Genomic DNA, 22266 nt, shown 5'->3' with positions numbered 1-22266 from the left:
AGTAGTTTCATGGGATCTAAATCAAGTTATAGTTTTAAAAGAACATTAGGAAGAAAACCAAGCTCACTACAGTGTTAGTCCAGAACTGTTTAGGAACTAAGGGCTAGCGATACCAAATGTATGCCACGTAGAGCAGAATTTTCTTCGAGTTACAGAAAAGAGGTGCAGGATCCTGGGTTCAAACCTTGGCTTCTCTTCTTTTGAAAACCCATAAGGAGGTATGACACGTTATCTCTCAAGGCCCAGGACCAGGAACAGGTATATTTTTATCTTTACAACATCACCTTATGCATATGATTGTATTTCTCTCTTTCTACTGGCTATCAGGAAACATAAGAGAAAAACTTTCTTCCCATTTGTAAGAAAAATCAATAAAATCTTATGAACCTGATTCCTGCTCTTCTTATTTCCTTTCCCCAACTTTCACTGAAAAAGAAGTATCTTGGTTTACTACATGTCCATTTGTGAGCATTTCTAATCCACTGGGGAGGAATGAAGTATAATAATATCGTTAGGAAATCACCACCACCACAATAGTTGTTTACATGAATATGGTAACAGTGCTCAGTGTGTGCTGGGCTCTGTTCTGAGTCCTCAATGTATCTCAACCTGCTGACTCTCCATGACAGCCCTTTGGACAGGAAAGCCCCAGAATGCTCCAAGTCTCACTGTGCTCCAGAATGGTGCCGCCCTATACTGTCCTGATCACGCCACACTATTAATAGAAAATTTGGGGCACGCATCTCAAGTTTTATAAATTATTTATAAATTTATAAATTATGTACATGTACTACTCTTATTTATTATAATATAAAACATATACAAAAATACACATTTTGAAAGGATGAAGAAAAAACCCAGAAACTGAGATTCTCTTCAAGCATTCCACAGATTGTCTTGCATTCTCCATTTTGAAAGTTAGGGTTCATAAAGCAAGTCATTTGTCCTTCCTGGGTTGAGGAGAAAATGAGACACAAGGACTATGTTAAGTGCCTCATATATCATGAGTACTCAGGAATGTTTTCCTCCCCATACAACTGAAGGAAAACACAGTAGCCCTTAAAAAAACAAAGTCTTTAATCTGTACATTCAGTTTACTGGTTGAAAGGAAGAATTTGAAAGTTAAAACACTGTCCCAACGATTTAAAGATCAAACAAGAAAGGAACATAATGGCTGTTTATAAAAGCAGGAGAAGGGAAGAAGTGAGTAAAAAAGTAAAATCCAACTACTGTAGAAACTGCCTCCTTCTACTAACAACTTTAGAAAGTTCAGTCTCTCTGCAGCCAAAGAAGTCTCACTGAGATCACAGAAAGATCAAAGAGCCAAGTAGAGGCAGAAATTCTACAAATTCTCTAGGGCTCTTGACCCGACAGAAGGTTTGCTCCTCTCCTGTGCACTCACGCCTCACACGCAACAGCCATTCAGACTGCCAGGCTATGTTCTGGATTTCCCCGAGTGACACAGGGGGGAGACTGCCGGGGAGAAGCCAGCCTGCCTTAAAGCCTCTGGCCAAAAATGCCAGACTGCTTCTCTCTTCATCCCGGGCCCATCCCACCTGCAAACAAACCACACAAAAGACAGAGTCCCTTGGCTCACCTGCAGTCACGGCTTTTAATCTCGCTCAGCCCAACAAGGAGAGGGGTCCAGTGAAGGCTACCTTGCCCAGAATGCCAAAGGGAATGTGCCACATGAGCAACCTTTGGCTCCAGGGGGCTTTCTGGCTTCTTCTTCAACTGCCCCAGGATGACAGCTTGGCAATTCCAACCAGCCCTGTCCAATGCGTGCAGGGCCCTGCCCCCCTCCAGCCTTGCGCTGGGAGCCCTGCACGGCAGATTGTGACAGCCAGGTCTCTGTACCAAATATCCAGCTCAGTGCTCGCTTGTGTTGCGCAAGGTGTGCTCTGCTACGACATGCAGCAAAGCCAGGGACCTGAGCCATGTGTTCCCAGCCACATTCATCAGGTCCTTTGATTGTGGAAACACCTAAAGGAATAGCTGGGGGCAGGGCGGTACAGGACGGAGAGGATGGGACCCGCTTTGCTCAGCCACACTGCCCCAACTCAGTCTGACACAGTAGAGAGTGGTCTCTAGAGAAAAGCCTGAGGACTTTAACAGCAAGAAGTTTTCTAGCAAGAGCATGTGGCACACTGTTTTGGCATAAGCTGTACAATGAATGCACAGACAACGGAGTTTCTACATGGACCAATGGCTCCATGGAGTCCAGACGCTTTGGAATAGAGCTTAAGGCACTATTCATGGTTGGGATTATTATGCACCTACAGCATACATCTTCTATCAGAGGTGTCAATCACTGCCATATTTTCAGCAAGTGACGACTTGCCCAGACCCTCCACAGTACAGGAGACTATTTTGTAGTCCCATGGGCAGTGAAGTTTTGAAAACAGATACTGTGCCTTATCTTTATTGTCTCAGTACTGAACATATTTGTTCCTGGTACACAGTAGGTGCTAATAAATGCTTGCTATACCAACAGAACAGCCTGAAGAATCCAACTGCAGTCTGAATAAAAGCGTAGCAGGCACTCTGCTGACTTGAATCACCATGGACTTCTTTCCCACATAAAGTATATTACCAAATTATGTATGTAAAGAAAAATTTTCCTCCTTCACCTAAGAGATTTAAAAAAAAGCTCTATAATTAAGGATGATTTTTTAAATTGCAGGCAATGGAGCAACATGAATATTAACCCACATTTGAAACACTCTAAATAGTTATTACCAAATCAATCTCAAAGCATTTCAATTCAGTAGCGAGCAGGGCCATACAGGTGGTGATAGAGCAGTATTAGCATAAAATCAAAAGGGCAGCATTTACAACAAGTTAAAAATGAAAATAAAGTACAATTAATTCATTGTTGTCTGCCTCTGCATCTGATCATCTCCCTTAGGACACCAAATCCAGGAAATAAAAGGTCTAATGCTACCTCTGGAATCACTTTCATTTTATAAGAGAAGATAAAAGTCAGACTACAGTCTTCTTTTTTTTTTTTTTTTTTAAACTGTCCTAAGCAGCTAGGCAGAAAAACAAATATTATTGAACTCCAGCAAGCACCAGCAGGATAACTAACTAAGTGTCTGGTATTTTCCTTCAGGAGAAATGTTTCTGCAAGCAAAGGTACCCCTGGTCTAAATGTGTACCTGCCTCCCTGCTTCAAACTGAACAAGAGGAAAACAAAAGGGAAAGGCAGCAGGAAGAGCCTAAATTCTGAGCACTTAATCATCCTGAAAGCTACCCAGGCAGGTAGAATGTGGTGGTGCATGCAGTCCAGCTCAGGTGTTGGGTGCGGGGAGCCAGCAGGTGGACAACACACCTGCTCTGTGTGGGAAAGGTGGCCACCACCCACTCGGAATCCAAGAGGAAGCAGGTGCAGGACACTACAAAAGTACTTTGGAGATTAGAAATCTCAACAAGTAAAGCAGATAGCAGAAGAACGGAATGGAAGGAATGACTGACTTTTAACAGACCCCTCCCTCAGCCAGAACTATTCTAATTGCTGCCTGTAAGTCCTTCTCCTTGGCACACCTATCATTAATGGGTAGGAAGAATTTTTTTTAATCTTGATAGGAAAGCTGGGTTTTGTTTGTTTCTCCTCACCCAGTCTCTATCCTCTTTCTTCCTAAATAGAAATAGCTCATTTAAGAAAAAATAAATCCATACACATATATTTATCATGAAAATGGATGCAAACAAAAATTAAATGATGTATTTAACTCAAAATGTGCTTTAAAACTATTTTCAGAGATTTTTTAAAAAAATCATATTGGTTTTCACACACATTCCAATGAATACACATAATTTTTTTCTAAGCTGGGATTAATACAGCTTACAATTTCCATTTGTAACAGTTGGAAGTAAGTTATATTCAAAGGAGTGTCACTAAGAAAAAATGTTTTCTCAGGCATGGAGGAAACACCTTTCAAAGCATACTTCTTTATAAAGTTTTTCTTTACAAAGCAAGTAATTGAAAGCTATTTTATGGTGATTGGGTACAGCTGCGTTTCACATTAAGAAGCTTTTCACATTGCAAATCCGAAAATCAGACACTAACTTCTAGGTAACTAAATAATTTTAATATGTAAAGAAATTTACTTAAAAAAACTATAAAAGATATTCATAGGGAATTCAGTTACTCCCATCCAGCTTACACAGTATTTCTAAATGACTGAATTATTATACTTCTAAAGACATTTATGTTGAAAGAACTTGGACCTCCTGAAATAGAATAAAGTGGGACTCCCTTCTAGATAACATAATAAAACCGAAATGCAGGCAGGAGAGGGGTCTACTAAGCCCTGACCTCCATATAGAAAGACTAGAAGAGGCCCAATACATTCTTCTAACAGTAACCTGCATGTTTCCTTCTAAGCAGTGGAAACAAAACACAGGCGGGGTATGCTGTGGCTGCCCTGGGCATGTGGGAACACAAGCTTCCCGTCCCTGCATCTGCTGAGCGAAGATATTTAGATTAAATATAATCGGCATGACAGAAATCAACTTAAATAGTAAGGGGAGGCCCAACAATTCTTAAGGATGGGTAAGCACTATTTGAAACTTCCTCTAAATGCCCGGAATAAACTGTGCTAATACTGTACATGGAACACTGGTTTGAGTCTATTGCTACTCGAGGCATGTAACTCCATGGCAGCTGTGTGCACTATGCACCAGCCCGCCCCCAAAGCCTTTGCCATTCCAGCCCCTGCTCTATTGGTTTGACAAATCTTAAACCACTTAAAATGGAAAATTAAATGCAGAGCCTCTTCCTCCCTTCTATAGGCCCTACGTAATTTGGAACATGGATTCTCACCAGCCTATTTCAGGAGCCACTGCCAGGTCTTCCAAAGCAGGAAGCCAAGGTATCTCACCTTCATCTCTGCCTGCTAGGATCATGGTGCTCTTGCATATTTTACTATGGTAAACATTTAAGATGCCCCAAAGCTGCCATTCCCAGGCTACACCTTATAAAAACAGACATGTGCTTCAGATGAAAAAAGGTACACCCCCACCCCAGCAATCACAGAACCACAACTGAGTCACAGATAACTGCTCTGTTAATAAGCAATCGAATCTGCACACCCTGTATTGATTTAAGAGGAAGCTCTTTCCCTCTCCGGCCCCCCCACTCCTGCCTCTTCAAAGACTTGTGGCTTCAGTCTGCCTGGAGAGGAAATTCTTGCTGCTTTTCCTTCTCCTCCCTACCACACCTCCAGTGTGACCCTTAGCAACAGGTTCTAATTCTGCAGGTCATGAAAGGAGAACAAACAGAGGAACACTGTCGCCAGCACAGTGCTTCCCTCTCATCCACCTACAGTCCTCACAGATGAACAGCTAACACAGCGTGAAGCACTGTCTCCAGAAGCTGGGGTCTTGCCCAAAGGAGGGACTTCCAATCACTTCTAACTCCTCCCCCTTTCATCTCAATTATGGCCACTTTTCATGTTCAGCTGAGTGAAAAGAAGGGCAGCAATGACATGCATGTGCCACTTTACCATCAACGCAGAGCTTAAAACACAGACATTAAAAGGTTTGACAAAGCCAATTTTGGGCAACAATGGGAATCCTGTATAGTATCTTTGTAAACCAACTGAACGTTCCTTCCTGCAATGCAACTTGATAGCAGTAATAATTCCTTCCTTAATTTCTCATTCCCAACACTGTGCTAGGAACCCAGGAGATAGGTGGAATAATGAGATCCCTGTCCATATGAAGACAAAATTAAATAATCAAACAAGAATAAATACACTGAAGGAAAAGATAAAGTTGCTACAGGGAGCATATAATGGGGGAATTAATCAGTCTGGGATGGGGGGACCATATTAAATCAAGTATTAAGAGCCTCCTGCAGCTGAATCTTTCACTGACAATACATGAAAACAAACCAGCACTTTTCTCTTCCTCTGTTTAGAATACTTCTTAAATTGTAGCACTGTATCTCATTCAGAGAGAGAGAGAGAAATAAATGAATGGGTGGTTCTCTTGTTACTGAAGAAGTATGTAACTGTCAAAACAAAAGACTGATTTGGTTATAATCAGAGGCATGTCATGCCAATGGCCAGAACATACAATAAAAAGAAAAAGCCCATCAAAAAAATGGTAGTGCTGGCCAAATCTTTGGAGAAAGATAAACTTTCTGGAGGACACACAAAAAAATTCAGAAGATCTAAGAATGTTGTGAAGAAAGTAATCGGCTATCACAATTAATAACAAAGATCCGTCAACAGTGGACGGCAGGCAGGGCACGAGACAGAAGGAACGCTGGAGCACCTGAGATGAACTAGACTCGTCAGCAGCTGGGAGGCAGGGTGTGATGACAATGGGGCACAGCAGAATAGGCTCACCGGAAGGCCTTGAAGCTTCGTGAGAAGAATTTAAATTTGCTACAAAAAACGCAGCCCACCACTCATATGAAATGTCCAGAATAAACTGACTTATAGAGACACAAAGTAGATTACCAGTTGAAAAGCGCTGGAGAGTTTGGGGGAAAATAGAGAATGATTTCTAACAGGTACAGGGTTTCTTTTTCAGATGATGAAAAAGTTCTAAAATCTATAATGGTTCAATTGAGTGAATATTGTGGTATGTGAATTGTATCTTAAGAAAACACTTAAAAGCAGAATGAAACAAAAATCTACTAACGATTCTGATCCACGTGAAAACTGAGGGAAGAGGTGACATTCCTTAAGCTGAGATACCCCTCACAAAGCTACAGGGAGGTTTACACGAGAGCCCCCAGACCATTCTTAGGAATCTCACAGACCTTCTGGGGCAATCTCCAAAGCACAACTGGATGAACCTGTGACTTGGTTTTTCAAATTACACTTGAAAGAAATGGCAGGTGACTTAAGAAAACGAGGAGCTCAAAACTCACTGATTACATATTAATGTCAAAGTAGTATTCAGTCCATAATAAAATATCCCTCAGGACACATGCATAACTCAGCAGAAGGGAAGGAGTTGATTTGTCCAGAAGAGCTCCACTGTGAAACTACAATGCAACCTTGCAGCAAAGGAAGGCTTGAAGAATCCTCTCCAGGGGTCCACCTGTGATCTGAAGGTGCCAAGCTGGAGACCTGAGACACCCAGATGCCTGAGCCCACCTGCAGAAATATATATTTAGTCTGTCTGGGGTGGGCTATAAAAATAAGGATGAGGTTCTAATACACATCTGGTACTTGAAATTATGGAATTAATCAAAATCCTTAGTCTTCTAAAGAAGAAAAGAAGTGTGCAATGAAGTCCATTAAATGTTGCTCAAGTCACCTAGCAAAGCAGCCTAAGAATCAGTCTAGAACCTATGTCTCCTGCTCCTCAGTTCAGGATAACCGCACTTATTATGTGGATGTGGGGGTCCCAGGGAGGGCATCCTTAGAAAATCCTGGTATCAAAACTTTATAAGAAACTCTAGGGCTGGCCGGTTAGCCCAGCTGGTTAGAACGTGGTGTTGATAACACCAAGGTCGAGGGTTTGTATCTCCATATCAGCCAGCCATGCCCAAAAAAAAAAAAGAGAGAGAGAGAGAACAAAACTCTAGAGAACATATGCCTGAGCTTTTGTCGGGGAGTAAGTGACACTGAGATTGGGTTGGGAAGACTTCTTAGTAAGCAGAGATTTCATTGCTCTGCTTTGTACCCTAGTGGGACCCGATGCCCAACAAACAGAAATGACTGGTAAGGAGGGAAGATTTTTGTAACTTGACAGGCCAGATCTGACCTGCACAATTTTTAAATTTTTTTAAACAAATGAACCCAGTGTTATAGGGGGAAAAAAAAAAAAAAACCAAGGAATATAAAAACCAATGCTTCTTTCTCTTGGCTATTCGTGGAGCCAGTACCATCTGCAAAGGACAGGGCAGGCCCCAGCAGACTGACCTTCACAAACCACACTAAAACCCTCTGAAGAAGTGCCTGGCAGATGCTGTGGTTGACGTGCATCAAGTCATTATGTTACCGAGCAGTGTGCTTCTTACCTATAATTCCACTGTCCTTGCTTTCCAGGGTGGAACTAGGGCTGCTAATGGTCTCACAGGGACTTTTGTTGGCTGCCGTCTTGCTGACACAGCTATTCAAGGTTGAGCAGGGACTATCGGTGCTAGGAGAGGCGGTGCTGCTTGTTAGTGTGGAGCAAGGACTGATGCCTTGGCTCAGAGCTGTGCACTGAAAGATGAATGGAAGGAGGCATTAGCACGGCCGACACGGGACGCTGAAGCACTAAAATAATAAAACTAACATAGGAAAATGGAAGACAGTCTTTAAAATACAGTGAGATATATATGTATAGATATGGCTACACACATATCTATACATTTAGATATCTATATATGTGTGGTCTTCCAAATTTTAAGAGAGAAATGACTTTGTTCTGTTTCCCTCTTTTGTGATTTTCTATTAAAAGGGCAGTCTTAAAATAATTTAGTGGGAATGCACATTTGTAAAATCAGAAATGGCAAACAGGCTGACTCCCTTTCATGTACAGTCTGCAGAAGATGAATGGGTTATTTGACCTCTGTCCAGGAAACCTGGGAACTCTGTTTTTGTAATGTTCCACGAGAACTGTAATCTGATTCAATTCCTAAAAATTTATGGGCTCTGCGATCAGGGAAAGGAGACTAGTGACTACTGCAGTCTCAATCGACACACGCACGCCACCCGCCCTTGCAGAGACCCTCGCAGGGGCAGAAGCCCAGCCCCTCATTGCTATTCCAATGGAGGAGGCAGGGTGCACACTGCACTGCTGTGAGTGGGGGCGGGGGTGCACTCCTGACAGATGAACCATTTGAGCTCATCTTATTCTGTCTCTGCCTCATCTCCTATAAATCTCTTTCTCACCCCACTGACCCTCCAAAATCTTGACAGCTAAAAAGCACAGGAAAGCATATACCAAAGCAGTCAGATGAGAAGAATGGAGCTATAAAGATAAGAGTAGTATCATTATGAAGGAATCCTTTTAGCCACTTTAATTCATTTTGCCACTATTCTCCAGGTGGTGACTAGAAGGTTAATGTGGACATTTTCTTAGGTTCTGCTCCCTTCTGCTTTTCCCCACCTCCCGCTGCAAAAATCCGGAAACAAACTGTTGAACTAAATTTCAATACACAGCAGCCCAGAACTCATTTGACGGAACAATGACTTTCCCACTCAAGGAAATGGAGAGGATGGTTATCACTTCATTCGTCCTCTGAGCAGGTATAAAACGTGGTGTCTTCCTCGGGCATTACCATGGTTTCATTTTTGTCTTCAATGGTTATGTGTGTGGCACTTGGGATCCCTTCTCCCAGTAAAAATCCCAGCCTTGTCAACAGTTCTTGAGCTGCCGGCGAACAGCTCGGTTCATTATCGGCCTTTGCTTCTGGAACAAAGAAAGAAAACAATGAAGATGCCCCTCTGGGGAATTTCAGTAACGCATCTGGATGAATTTGCATTACAGCTGCTTGTCTGCTGCTTTTGTGTATTTTCATAAGATGCACAAAGTTTGACAGTACTGCCTGTCCTCTAGTAATACATCATAATTAAGAGGCTGTGACAGGTTAAGAAAACAGTAAAACAGAAACTCCAAGTGCAAAGGGTGAGATATTTGACCTGAATCAAGTGTTACTTGATAACAATTCTTGCCTTCATGTCACGTGAAAAACAGGTACTTCAGACACCCATTTGGGTAAGAAGAGGCCTATTCTTCATCTTACCCTTAAAGAGAATAGTGTGGTCAATGCCACAGGAAGCTGAAATAAAGTAAAACCCAAGTAGCATGCTGGAAGAATCCCAGGCTATTTAGATGTTGGGGTAAAACTGAAATCCAAGCTCTCGTTAAACTTGCTGTGTATGTCCACAGCAGTGAAAGTCAAAACCAAGATTTCAGCTCAAGGTCAATCAATGAGAATTCACCTTGAAACAAAGATTTAAAATTCCAGTGAAACTTGTCCTGACAGACAGGACCCAATAATACACTGTTGTCCATGCAGGGAGACAGAAACATCAGGCTGTCCTTTCTGAATCATCCAAAGCAATGCTGGGAAGCTTGGCCTTTCTCAGATTCTCCCAGAGGTTTGTCATCTGGCTATCTGCATTTAAGAGAATTTTATTGTTGGATTTTATTTAAATGTTGAGCTGGAGGTTAACCTTGTATCCAAAAGCCTAAGAGTACTTAATTGTGGTCAACAAACAGAATGATATCCACATCATTCTAACACCTTTAGGGGATGAAATGATTACCAAAGCAAACTGTGCTTACAGAAGCCGGACCTTAAGAACAATATGTCACCTATGGTCACTCAATAGACCCATATATACATGAACCTATTTTCCCTAGATGTGGAAATCTGCAGATAATGGGTAAGGGTCTTGAAAAAAAATGAGGGAAGAACCACCCAGTAATATTACCTTTGGGCTACAGTATCACACAAACCTCAGTGCTAATTTGCCTTTTGTAAGGAACCATAAAAATCAAATAAGCAAAGCTTTTGAGAAGACTGTATTATCCTCACTCACATACCAGTTTTGCTAAGTCATACACCCAGGATGGCAGATACCAGGGAAACTAGGCTGGCGGTATCTTCAAGAAAGGAAAAGCACTCCACCTCTTGCTTGACCTCAAAAGCTCTCAATGTTTGGGGCAAGAAGAAGAGGTGTTTGCCAGCTTGGATGTTTTTTAGGTGCTCTAGAAAACTACAAGGGTAAAGTAACCAAGGCCTGGTTGTTCTGGGTTTAGAGAGCCCTGATGTTTCTGGGCCATTTGAGTTAAACTCATAACATGAAGGGGCAATGGCCCCAAGCCAACAGGCAGGAAGGGAGCCACTCCAGGGCAGGTCAACCACACCCCCAGAGCAGCTATACAGAAGGTCCCTTCCCACTACAGATCTCAAACCACATTTAGATTCTCAAGGCAGATGAACATTTGGGAAAGGAGAACGGGAACCAAACCAAATAAGCACAACCCAGGCACACCTAAGGGCTGAACCACTCAGAACAGGATCCATGCTGCTCTCTCTCCACCCTTCTCCCCCTCCCTTGCCCTAAGGCTCAGGCAGGCAGCTGCTTTATCTCAGGTGGCAGCTGGACTAGAGGGAGGGAACAGGACACAACGAAAGGGGAGAAAAAGTGGGTGAGGGGGTAGATCTCGGCAGCTTCTCTACTCCACGCCCGCTTTTCCTTTCGAAACAATGCTCTCCACACTGCTCCCCAACTGTGACTATGCCCCAGAACGTCTAGCTTCTGGTTCAACCTGAAATATTCATGGGGAAAGAGCCAGAAACTACTCCCAGTTGGCAGATCCTACGGAGGCAGAGAGCGCAGCTGCACAGGTCTGGCTCACAAAATCTACCCTGACAACACACAAGGCCAAAGCCTGGGGCTCACTTCGGACTCATGAGAAGATCCCAGACCCTGTGTAGGTACTATATGTGGCAGGAGTCACAGCTGCCTCCACACTGTGTCTGTACACAGATACCCCAGGTTCTCAAGGTTTTCATTTAGGAAAAAAAGCCAAAACAACTAGAGACCTAAACCTCCTCCTTTCAGACAATTTGAGTAGTAGCAGCAATTCCAGGTTTAATGGTTGAAAAGGGAAACCCTAATTCATGACTAACTGTTCTCTTTACTGTTCAACCTGGACTTTACTGCTTCTGGAGTTCTAAAACCCTACCCCGGTTTGGGATGGATGGATAGGAATTCTTTATTTCAGTTTTTGCATCCACTAAGACATTGCAATTTTATTTTTTCCAAGACTTCCCAACTGTCTTTTCTTATTATTCTCTCTTCTATACTGTCATCCTCGTGACCTTCCCCTTAAAAGGTCCCCTTCAGTCTTAATCCCTTAATCCACATCAAGCCGTCCACCTCTCTTCTTCCCTAATGCACAGAGCCTTCTCTCCCTGAACTTTTCATTCTGGCAGAAGGACCACTGGGTGAAGCATGACAGGGCCACTTGGGGTGAGATGAGTTGCTCAGGAACTCACATTGACACTTGACTGAAATGGAAATGCATCTCTACTTCCACAGTCATTTGGCAAACACCGAAACTTCAGCCTTGTGACTTTCTTTAAGCTAATTACTACTCCAAAATGATTCTCCAAACCGAATTCTAATGGGCCACTATAAATAAAGAGTCTATTTTCATTCATGTAGTTAATCTTAAATCACTCATCAATAGTGCTTGTACTCTATCCAATACCAGTGGGATAGGGATGGAGAGAAGAAAGACCTCATTTCTTAACACTTTACATCTCAACAGATTTAAATATCCAAAGAACTTATGATGGCTATATTTGGAGTTAAGAAAATAATTGGCCTCACACTCCCTGGGAACCCATCAGGCAAGTGGAAAGTAATATTCCTCCCAATAACATTTTCATGGAACCCTCAATATCACACCATCGAGGAAGGTTAACCACATGGAGACAGGTAAAGGAAGTTCTTAAATCACTACCTGCACCTGCCTGCCTGCCTATGTTCAGCTGTTCACACCCTGCTGGACTATGTTGAGGGGTACAAACACTGAGGGGTAGCCCCAAATTTGGTCAGCTCCCCAGTTATCTCCATCACAACTTGAAAGCATCAGCGCTTTTTATAATCATCTTCTCACCCTTCCCTACTATCTTGGAAGACAGGATGTTCTCCATGCTAAAGCAATTCTGGACCCCTCACATTGTTGAACCTCTCTGAACCTGACTTTCCTCATCAGTGAAGTGGCCATATCCACTTCCTATACGTTGTGAAGCTCAAAGCCAGTAATATGTGAGAAACACCTAGTATTAGTCTGTTTCTGTCGCTTGTAACAATACCTGAAACTGGGTAATTTACGAGGTCACGAAATTTATTTCTGACAGTTTTGGAGACTGGGAAGTCTACGGTCCAGAGGGTGACTCTAGTGAGGGTCTTCTTCAACGCAGGGTATCGCATGGCAAGAATGAGCTGAGCAAGAGAGAGCTCACCCCTTCACTTGCTCTCCTTTTAAAGCCATCAGAACGATGCCCATTACCACCCATAAACCATCAACCCATTACCCCACGAATGGCTCAATCCACTCACTTAGAGCAAGGTCCTAGGATCGCACCGCCTTTCAAAGGCCCCACCTTTCAAATACCATAATTAGATTTCTCACTCTCTTAACATGCTTACAGTGGGGGTCAAGTTCCCAACACATGAACTTTTTGGGGACACATTCCGCATATCTTATAAACCACAAGATGCTACAAAGTTGGTCATTATCTCTCTAGACTTTGACACTAAGAACCCACACTTCCTCAATATTATTTCATTTTCTGGTTTCACAAGTTCCTATCTATCTTCATATATGATTTTATTTCTCTTACCTAAAAAAGTAGCTCTCAGTTTCTAGTTTTTCCTGCCTCAAATAGCTTTGTCTGAACTCGCTATCCCAAGATAACAAATTCCCTCCTTTTTCTGATTAACCAACTGTCCCAATTTGGCCTGTGCTTATTGCTTTCATTTCCTATCTGATCATTCCCCCTCTTCTTAAAGCCAGGCTCTGTTAGGACTAGGGGGAGGCCTGGAGATTACCAACAATCATGCCTTAAAGAGGAGCCTCTACTCTCATTCTCCGCAAACTCTGTGGACCATTGGGCACTGCTGACAACACTCGGCCATTCACTAGCTATGTGACCTTGATCAACTGACTTAAGACCAAGGTTCCAAGACAGTACTTACAAGTCAAGTCTGTTCCATGAGATGGGCCCTTGATTTGATGTTAATTCCCTTGCCCTGCTTCTACCTGCCCGTGACCAGCTTCTTGCTTAACTTCTTGCCTTCCTTGACTTCTGTTTACAGCATTTCCCCATTTCTTTTGGGCTGCTCCTCCTCAGCCATCACTGCAATCACCATGCCCTCCTCCTCCTCCTCAGATTTCCAAAAACAATATTTTATCTTTTCCCGCTATAGTATGGGGATCCAAATCCCTGACCTTGGTATTATCAACACTGCATTCTAACCAACTGAACTAAGCAGCCAGCCTGAGAAACAATATTTTAAAAGGAGCATCTATCCCTTTTCATCTCATTCACTCCCATACTGAAACTATCATCAAACCTTACCATTTCCGGGGCCAGCCTGTGACTCACTCGGGAGAGTGTGGTGCTGATAACACCAAGGCCATGGGTTCGGATCCCATATAGGGATGGCCGGTTAGCTCACTGGCTGAGCCTGGTGCTGACAACACCAAGTCAAGGGTTAAGATCCCCTTACCGGTCATCTTTAAAAAAAAAAACAAAAAAACCTCACCATTTCTTCTTTCAGTCTTTTAGTCTTTTTCTCTTCAGTCTTTTTGCCATTTACCTCTAAATCCTCAGCCCCTCAATCTAGATAACTATCAGACTTTAGATCAATCTTCTCATTTCTATTTTTATTTTCTCCCTCTCCTCTTTTCCTCCTCTAAGCTAGTGTGTTCTAAAATTTTTTGGTCTCAGGATTCACTCTTAAAAAGTACTGAGGACTCCAAATATCTTTAAAGGCTTTATTAGAGTTATATCTGTTTATATTTACTGTACTGGAAATTAAAATTAAGAGCTTTTTAAATGTATGTTAACTCATTTTAAGGTAATAAAGCATATTACATATTAACATATCTTATAAACCACATCTTATTAACATTTTAATAAGAAGAACTATACTTTCAATTTAAAAGATTAGTTAAGAAGAACAGCATTGTTTTCAGATTTTTACAAATCTTTAACATCTGATTTAACAGAAGACAGCAGGATTCTTAGGTCTGCTTTTGCGTTCAATCTGTCGGGTAATGTTCTTTTGGTCAAAGCATATTAAGAACTGCAGCCTGGGACAGATACATAATTAGGAAACACAGGAGCCTTTCCAGTTAATTGCAGATATTTTTCTTTGATACCTAACTGACACTTCACAAATAGCAATTTCTTTTAGAGGTAAGTTCCAATGTTGACTCTGAATCCAGATCAATGAACTTTTCGTGCTCTTTTACCGTAAAATCCAATGGTCTGTTTTATACTTAATGGATCTTTTACTCATGCAAGATTTTGTGACATCATGCATTGCGTCATTTAGAAAATATTGGTTTTAGGCCGGCCCGTGGCTCACTCGGTAGAGTGCGGTGCTGATAACACAAAGGCCACGGGTTCGGATCCTATATAGGGATGGCCGGTTTGCTCACTGGCTGAGCGTGGTGCTGACAACACCAAGCCAAGGGTTGAGATCCCCTTACCGGTCATCTTTTAAAAAAAAAAAAGAAAAGAAAAGAAAATATTGGTTTTGCAGATCTTGCAAATGCTGACACATTTTATTATACAATATCAAAATATCACATTAACATCACCTCAAATCTCAATTGAAAAATTTTGGGAAGCCACCAAAAGTGACAGGCTCATTTCATTCCTTTGAGAAAATGTGTGCCAATACCCAATTCTGAATGACCACAGTTTTTCAGTCATTCTTTCAAATAAAAATGATGTTCAATTTGAGAAGTGGCTAGTTCAGCTTTCTATTCAAGCAATCACACAAGTGCTTTGCCTCGAGACAACCATCATACTTCAGCATGCAGCAGAAGTGCTTTATGCAGGCTTCCCACTTCATCACGCAGAATATTAAAAAGATGCGTATTCAAGGGTCAAGATTTAATAACATTCATTATATTTAGTGCTTTGTCAAGGACATTTTTTGGTGAATGATTATTTTTGATGCAAGTACATGACAGTGAAGAATTTGCACCATTAGTGCAAATGTCAACACAAGGGAAATGGAAATACCTTCTTAGTATTATAGAAAGAATTTTGACCTCACAAACCCCTGAGAGGTTCTTGAGGATACCTAGAAGTCCATAGTCCACACTGTGAGAACCTCTGCATTAAGTCTACAATTGTGTTAAATTTTCCCATCTCTTAAAAACAAATAAAATCCACAGCTGCACACATCCCTCACCATAATACCTTGCCTCTCATCTTCCCTCACCTACTCAACTTCCTGGGGGTAACTGAGAGGTCTAACCTCACCAATTCCTCTTCTGATCACATTCCTATAACCTCAGCTCATTCACCTTCACAGCTCTCCTGAAACGGCCCGTGAAACACTAGTTTTCCCTCTTTTTTCTTTTGTTTTATAGCACACCTCCTCTTTTGATTTGCCTATAGATTTTTGTCCTAGCAAACACTGTCCTGCAAGAGAGAAAGTGGCAATTGTCACAAGAGACATACAAAGAGAAAATCCATGGTTACCAGGTTCCTGCAGTATTATGAGTTCTTCACCTACTGGTGCTTTTCCCACCTCTTACTCACAGCTCACTATTAATAAAATACCAAAGCTTCTCAGCCCTCTTCTCGCAATGACCTTTTTCCCTCGTTTAACTCTCCTCGTTGCATCACATTACCTCCAAGCAGGCTGCCCACTGACATACTGAGCTCTTTCTTGAGACCCAGTTTGATTTTCCAACTGTTGGTAGGACACTTTTGCCTAGATGTTCCACCAGCACTTCCAAGTCAACATGCTTGAAATTAAACTCAAACCAAAACGAATGGTTCTTGGGGGCCGGCCTGTGGCTCACTCGGGAGAGTGTGGTGCTAATAAACACCAAGGCCACAGGTTCGGATCCCATATAGGGATGGCCGGTTTGCTCACTGGGTGAGCGTGGTGCTGACAACACCAAGCCAAGGGTTAAGATCCCCTTACCGGTCATCTTTAAAAACAAACAAACAAACAACCCCCCCCCAAAAAATACAAATGGTTCTCTCTCCTCCAGTGTCCTCTTAATGCAGTCTCAAAGACTAGAAGTTGTCATCCTTGTCTCTTGCCGGTCCTTGCAAATTCCTCAAGAATCTTTCCATTCATCACCTCTTCTTTTCTGACTCTGGTCTAATTTGAGACTTTATTCTCTCACATTAGCTACCAAAATCACTTTCTAATCATTCTCCCTAACTGTAGTCTTTTTCCTGCCACATTCCATCTCACTCTGTTGCCAAGTACTGTGGTCTGAATGTTTGTGTCCCCCTCCCAAATTCATATGTTGAAATCCTAACTCCCAAGATGATGGTACTAGAAGGTTGGGCCTTTGGGAGGTGATTAGATCAAGAGAGCACAGCCCTCATGAATGGTATTACTGCCTTTATAAAAGAGGGAGCCTGTTTGCCCCCTTCCACCACATGAGGGTACAGTGAAAAGACAGCTGTCTATGGCTGAGAAAGCAGGCCCTCATCAGACACTAAATCTACAGGCATCCTGATCTTGAACTTCCCAGTCCCCAAAACTGAGAAATAAATTTCTGTTGTTTAGAAGCCACCCAGTTAATGATATGTTTGTTTTGGCAGCCTGAACAGACTAAGTCGCCAGGTAAATCTTAAACGCACAGCTCCAATTAAGTCTTTCCGATGCTCAGACTCTCCATCTGCTGAACTCCCAATTCATCACCCAGCTTGGAGCAATCAACATGACTTCCTCCCTTGTGTTAGTCTCTCTGTACATAGTTCTTTAATCTCCTACCAGACTCTAAGGCTCTGTAAGAAAGGGCCTATGCTTGATAACCTATTTCAAATGGCATCCAGCATAATGCTTTTCACAGCATAGGAATTTAATATTTATTCAAGGACATGCAGAATGAATGGATATTCTATCTCCAGTCTCTTTTCCATCCCACACATACCAGTTATCCTCCTTCCCACCCCCAATTTGTGCTTCCTTCTAACTAAACCACATTCAACCATTGGTTCCATGGTTATGTCACTGCTGTGGACTGAATGTCCCCCCAAACTCAATGAGGCTTAATCCCCATTGTAACCGTTAAAGGTGAGAAATTCTATTGTCATAATTGAAAAGTGGGGCGTTGAAGAGGTGATTAGATTGTGAGGACCATGCCCTAGTGAATGGATTAATCCATTTAATGGCTTAATGGTAGTCATGGGTGGGGCTCTAAGGGCTTTAAAAGGAGTGTGTGTGAGAAGCTGGCTTTCTTGCTTCTGCCATTCTCAAAATGTGATACACCCAGCATCGCTGAAGTGACCACCAAAGAAGGCCCTCACCAGATGTGTTCCCTGGACTTTGGACTTCCCAGCTTCTGAAACTGAAAATGGTAAATACTGTTTCTTTACAAATTACCCAGTTTCAGGTATTTTGTTATAAGCAACAGAAACGGATGAATACAGTCACCATTCTAAGAAGCTGAAAATTAAACAAAAAGCAGAATTGAGGTTACCTCTTAGAAAAGAAAAAGAAAAAGGATCAGGGGAAAGAAATATGATCAGGGGAAACAGTTATGTTTTACTTTTTAAACTAGGTAGTGAGTAGATAGGTGCCTTTATTCTTAATATCTCTTTAATTCTCCATATCTTTTTGAATGTCTGAAATAATCATCAAAAACAAGGCATAAACACATAAAATATGTACTTAAACATATATCTAAAAAGACCCCCTCTGGGCCGACCCCGTGGCTCACTCGGGAGAGTGCGGCACTGGGAACGCAGTAGCGCTCCCGCCGCGGGTTCGGATCCTATATAGGGATGGCCGGTGCACGGTGCGGGCGACACCAAGCCAAGGGTTGCGTTCCCCTTACCGGTCACAAAAATAAATAAATAAGTAAATAAATAAAAATAAAAATAAAAAGATCCCCTCCTCGCAATAAGATAGTTTCACATTTAAATATTCTGTTGTTTCTTATGTGTTCGTTTTATTTGCTAACCAGACTGCCAGAAAAAAAAGTTTCATCATATTTTGAGACTGATCTTCTCTAAGCAATGACTCATGAGACTAAAAGTTTTCCCACCCCTCCCCATCAAAGCTTGCTCAAGTAGCTAATGATATATTAAAGCAAACCTAAATGGATTATGGTTGTCTCAAATTCAAAGAAATAAAGCTGTGAGTCCTATTATTAACTTGATAATCCTCTTTAACTTATCTGGGGCTTTTTTCCCCCTTAAGGCAAAGGTATTGTTCTGTGGGTAAATGAAATTTCCTCCCCCAAACAATATGTTAGTTTAGCAATAGGAAACTTACTTATAAAGAAACTATTCTATATGACACACAGCTTATTAAGGCCCAGGAAAAGGGGGTTTGTATTTTGTTTGAGGACTTCATTAAGTCACCACTCTTTTTTGCCAGAGTAGAAAATGCTGTGTTTCAAAAATATTTCAAAATACTGAATAAAGTATAATGTCTTTCCTAAAGATATATCTGGGTGAATACAAACTTTAATAAACAGGTTCTCTGCTTACAAAAATTATTTTAAAAAGTTAATCTGCCCATATCATTGAACCCATTTCCCAGATGGCTAAACCATCCAAGTTACACATAACCACAAATACAAATAAACAAATTCAAAGTGTTCATTGGTTCTGTTTTATGTTGATTTAAATTTCAAACAGAGAGCTAAGAATCAAGAATTGATGGAGCTGCATGACCACTGAAGCAGAAGTGAGGCAGCATAGTCTGGGAAGAGTATTTCAAACATTTAGGAAAAACTTGATATTTCACAAGTCTACATGAAATTTCAAAAGCATTTCACAAGGAGCTGTTTTCAACAATGTCTGTTAGTCTGGTGAATATTGACGTGCTATTATTGACAGCACCCAGAAAAGGGTCTTAGAGACTTAAATAATAATGCCCTAAAGAACCATGGAAAGAAGACCACATTTTAAAGTTAAACTTAAGTGATGATGCTGATACTAAACCCTAGAAATTAGGGTTAGCCTATCATGCATCTGTACATGCCTGGGTTAATACTCGAACTCAATTCGTTTTAGTTAGCATTAGCCTCCCTTTTAGGTTCAATGGCCTGGACATAAAATTTATACTGTAATATGGCAGACTTAATTAAACCCATTGGAATGTAAAGGAGTCCATGGGGATTACAAAACACACCTCCCTAATTGTCAAATTCAGTTTTGTTGGGTAATCATCTCCTCATCAACCAACAGGAAAATCACTCTGCTGGGGTTTCCACCAACATCATGGTTATCTTCACAATGACCGTGTGCCCATAAACATGAATGACTTCCTTTTCACAGATACCTACAAAAGTGAAAACATACCTGTTTCTTAATTTAGGGTAAATGTAAATCTCTGGTCCTGTATTCACAGCCCATGTATGTCATAAATTTGGTACCCATGGAGACTGATGACGCTGAATCAGAGTGCTCAGGTCTCGGCAGTAAGTGCACATGCAAACTTCAGGCCATGCCCGCAATACTAACCATTGCACTGGAGTTTAGCTCAGTGCACAGCCAAGTATAACGCCTCCTTTCACCAAGAAAGGTGGCCAATTCTACCTTGGGCAAAGTGGAGAAAGCTGACAATGGAAACTATTTATAATCTCCTTTCTTTGCCCAATAAAAATCCTAAATTTCTCCCCCATTCCAACACCAGGAAGAGTCCTAAACTTGACACAGAACCTCAAGAGTACTCCCAGGCAGGGAGGAAGAGGTTACATAATGGAGTACTGCCCAGCCAGAAATGCCAGGGGCATAATCAACCAGGACTGCAAAGACTCTGGAAGTGGGGATGAGGGTAGGGGGTGGCAGGTTTAATCTGAAAGGGGCAGACAACTCGGTAAATTTGATGACTGATGTGCACTTCAGAGAAATACATTTTTATTTTCATTTCAACATCCAGAAGACAAATGAGAGAGAACAGACTGCCTGCTCATGTGAATTCACAACCAAGAGAGGCCTCCTGTATCAGTGAATGGCTGTCCTAACCAGACACCACCATGGATTCTCTACCTTCACCACACACAACCTCCTCTGCACAGACCCTCGGAGGGACCCTCTTATCTGAAACACACAACTGGGTGCCTGAACAGAAGGAAAAGGATGGAACTGCTCATGCTAGGATGCCTACAGTAGTACCTCTTGCCTGCCCAGAGTGCAGAGTGCCTGGTCCCCTCTCTTCCCACTCCCATCCCAAACTGCCCTTCTCTTCCTGATTTGTAGCTGCTGCCAGTCCCTCCTCTCAGCTCAGTTTTAAGCGTTGTTTCACCACCACTCCACTCCATTTTCTAACCATGTCCTACTTCTCACCCACCTCACTGCCATTTATCACCAGAAACACAAAAGGCACACACAATGGTAAGATCATAAAGGGGCTGTATCCCCGCCCCCCCAACAATTAGGCAGAGGAGGGCACCAGGAATTTCAAAGTAGAAATACAGATGAGTTTTCTTTCCTAAGTTCCCTTACAGCATTACTACATAAACTTGTGTCTACATTGTTTGTAAAATAAGCTTCTTTACATAGGCCAAGATTCTTTACGCCATGTTTCTACAGGCAAATAGGATGCAAATTCAAAACACCCAAATTAAAGACCACAGAGTTGTAAGCTAGGGACTCCCCAGAAAGGAACAAACAGGTAAACTCTTGAATTGATTTTTAAAAATAAAGAACTATTAATACATCTGTTAAATGCTACAAATTTGTAATGTCTGTTACACATATTTCCAGATATGGAAAAAACATATATATATATATATAATGCTATCATGAAAAGGTTTCAATTTTAATTTTTTTGGCCCCTACTTCAACAACCCCTAAAGAAAAATTTGAGATGTTAAAAAAATAAGAAGTTTTCAAAAGTTACCAAATGCCTTTAAGAAAGCTAGCTATTATAAGCTTTGTCCAGTTAACGCCTCAGCTTTTCAGCCAAAGCCTGTTGAATATTCTCAAACAATACAGAATTAAAAACAAAATGAAATCTTGGAAGCAGTCTACTGGCTGACTTTTTTCATATTCCCCCAGCCCAGGTAGGTCAAAATTCAGAGGAAGTAAGACTCAACCCATAAACAATGCTTATGCACCCACTCAACTATTCCTATCCTGTGTATATGATTCCAAGAATTTCCATTAGCTAAACAGATCTCTGTAACTGCCCGAAGGGAAAAAAAACATCCCAAATATATTCAGTTCAGCAAAGCATTCCTGCAAGAGGCACTTAAGTTTCATCCAGAAATGGAGAGTGCCACTATGTAAAATCTTCAGGGGGAATCACTGAAAACGTATTCTTACCATTCTCACTGGGCTCTGTTGGCTTGGACACTTCTCTGAATGGGATTATAACTGCATCTCCAGGCACTCTGGGGCTTTCCACATACTTGGGCTTCCTGACAGGACCTGCAGTGGGAAAGATCTGAGTGTGGCTAATTTTTTCCAGATGCAAACAAAGCTTCAGAATGTACAGTGTGTGTTCTTCCCAGGACCCAAATATGCCTAAAGGAAGAGCCAGCCCCTTTCCCTCCCTTGAACACACACACAGTCATTTCAGTACAGACGTGGGAATGTCCAGCCAGGACTGCCAAGGAAGA

At 41.8% G+C, this 22266-nt stretch overlaps 1 protein-coding gene across 3 annotated transcripts in view; it reads right to left on the bottom strand.

Annotated features, from left to right (window-relative positions):
* Nucleotides 1-22266, bottom strand: part of TANC1 (tetratricopeptide repeat, ankyrin repeat and coiled-coil containing 1) — a 215978-nt gene that overhangs the window by 63727 nt on the left and 129985 nt on the right. For 2 of the 3 annotated variants that reach the window (XM_063097488.1, XM_063097497.1), the window contains exon 4: nt 21971-22075. In XM_063097488.1, coding sequence (XP_062953558.1) covers nt 21971-22075 — 105 coding nt within the window. Of the gene's footprint in view, nt 1-7984; nt 8172-9232; nt 9364-21970; nt 22076-22266 lie in introns of all 3 variants that reach the window. The other variant, XM_063097505.1, reaches the window with a different exon arrangement.

Source organism: Cynocephalus volans, chromosome 1 (assembly GCF_027409185.1).
Source record: "Cynocephalus volans isolate mCynVol1 chromosome 1, mCynVol1.pri, whole genome shotgun sequence".
NCBI classification, from domain to species: domain Eukaryota; kingdom Metazoa; phylum Chordata; class Mammalia; order Dermoptera; family Cynocephalidae; genus Cynocephalus; species Cynocephalus volans.
This window is presented reverse-complemented; position numbering and strand designations above follow the sequence as displayed.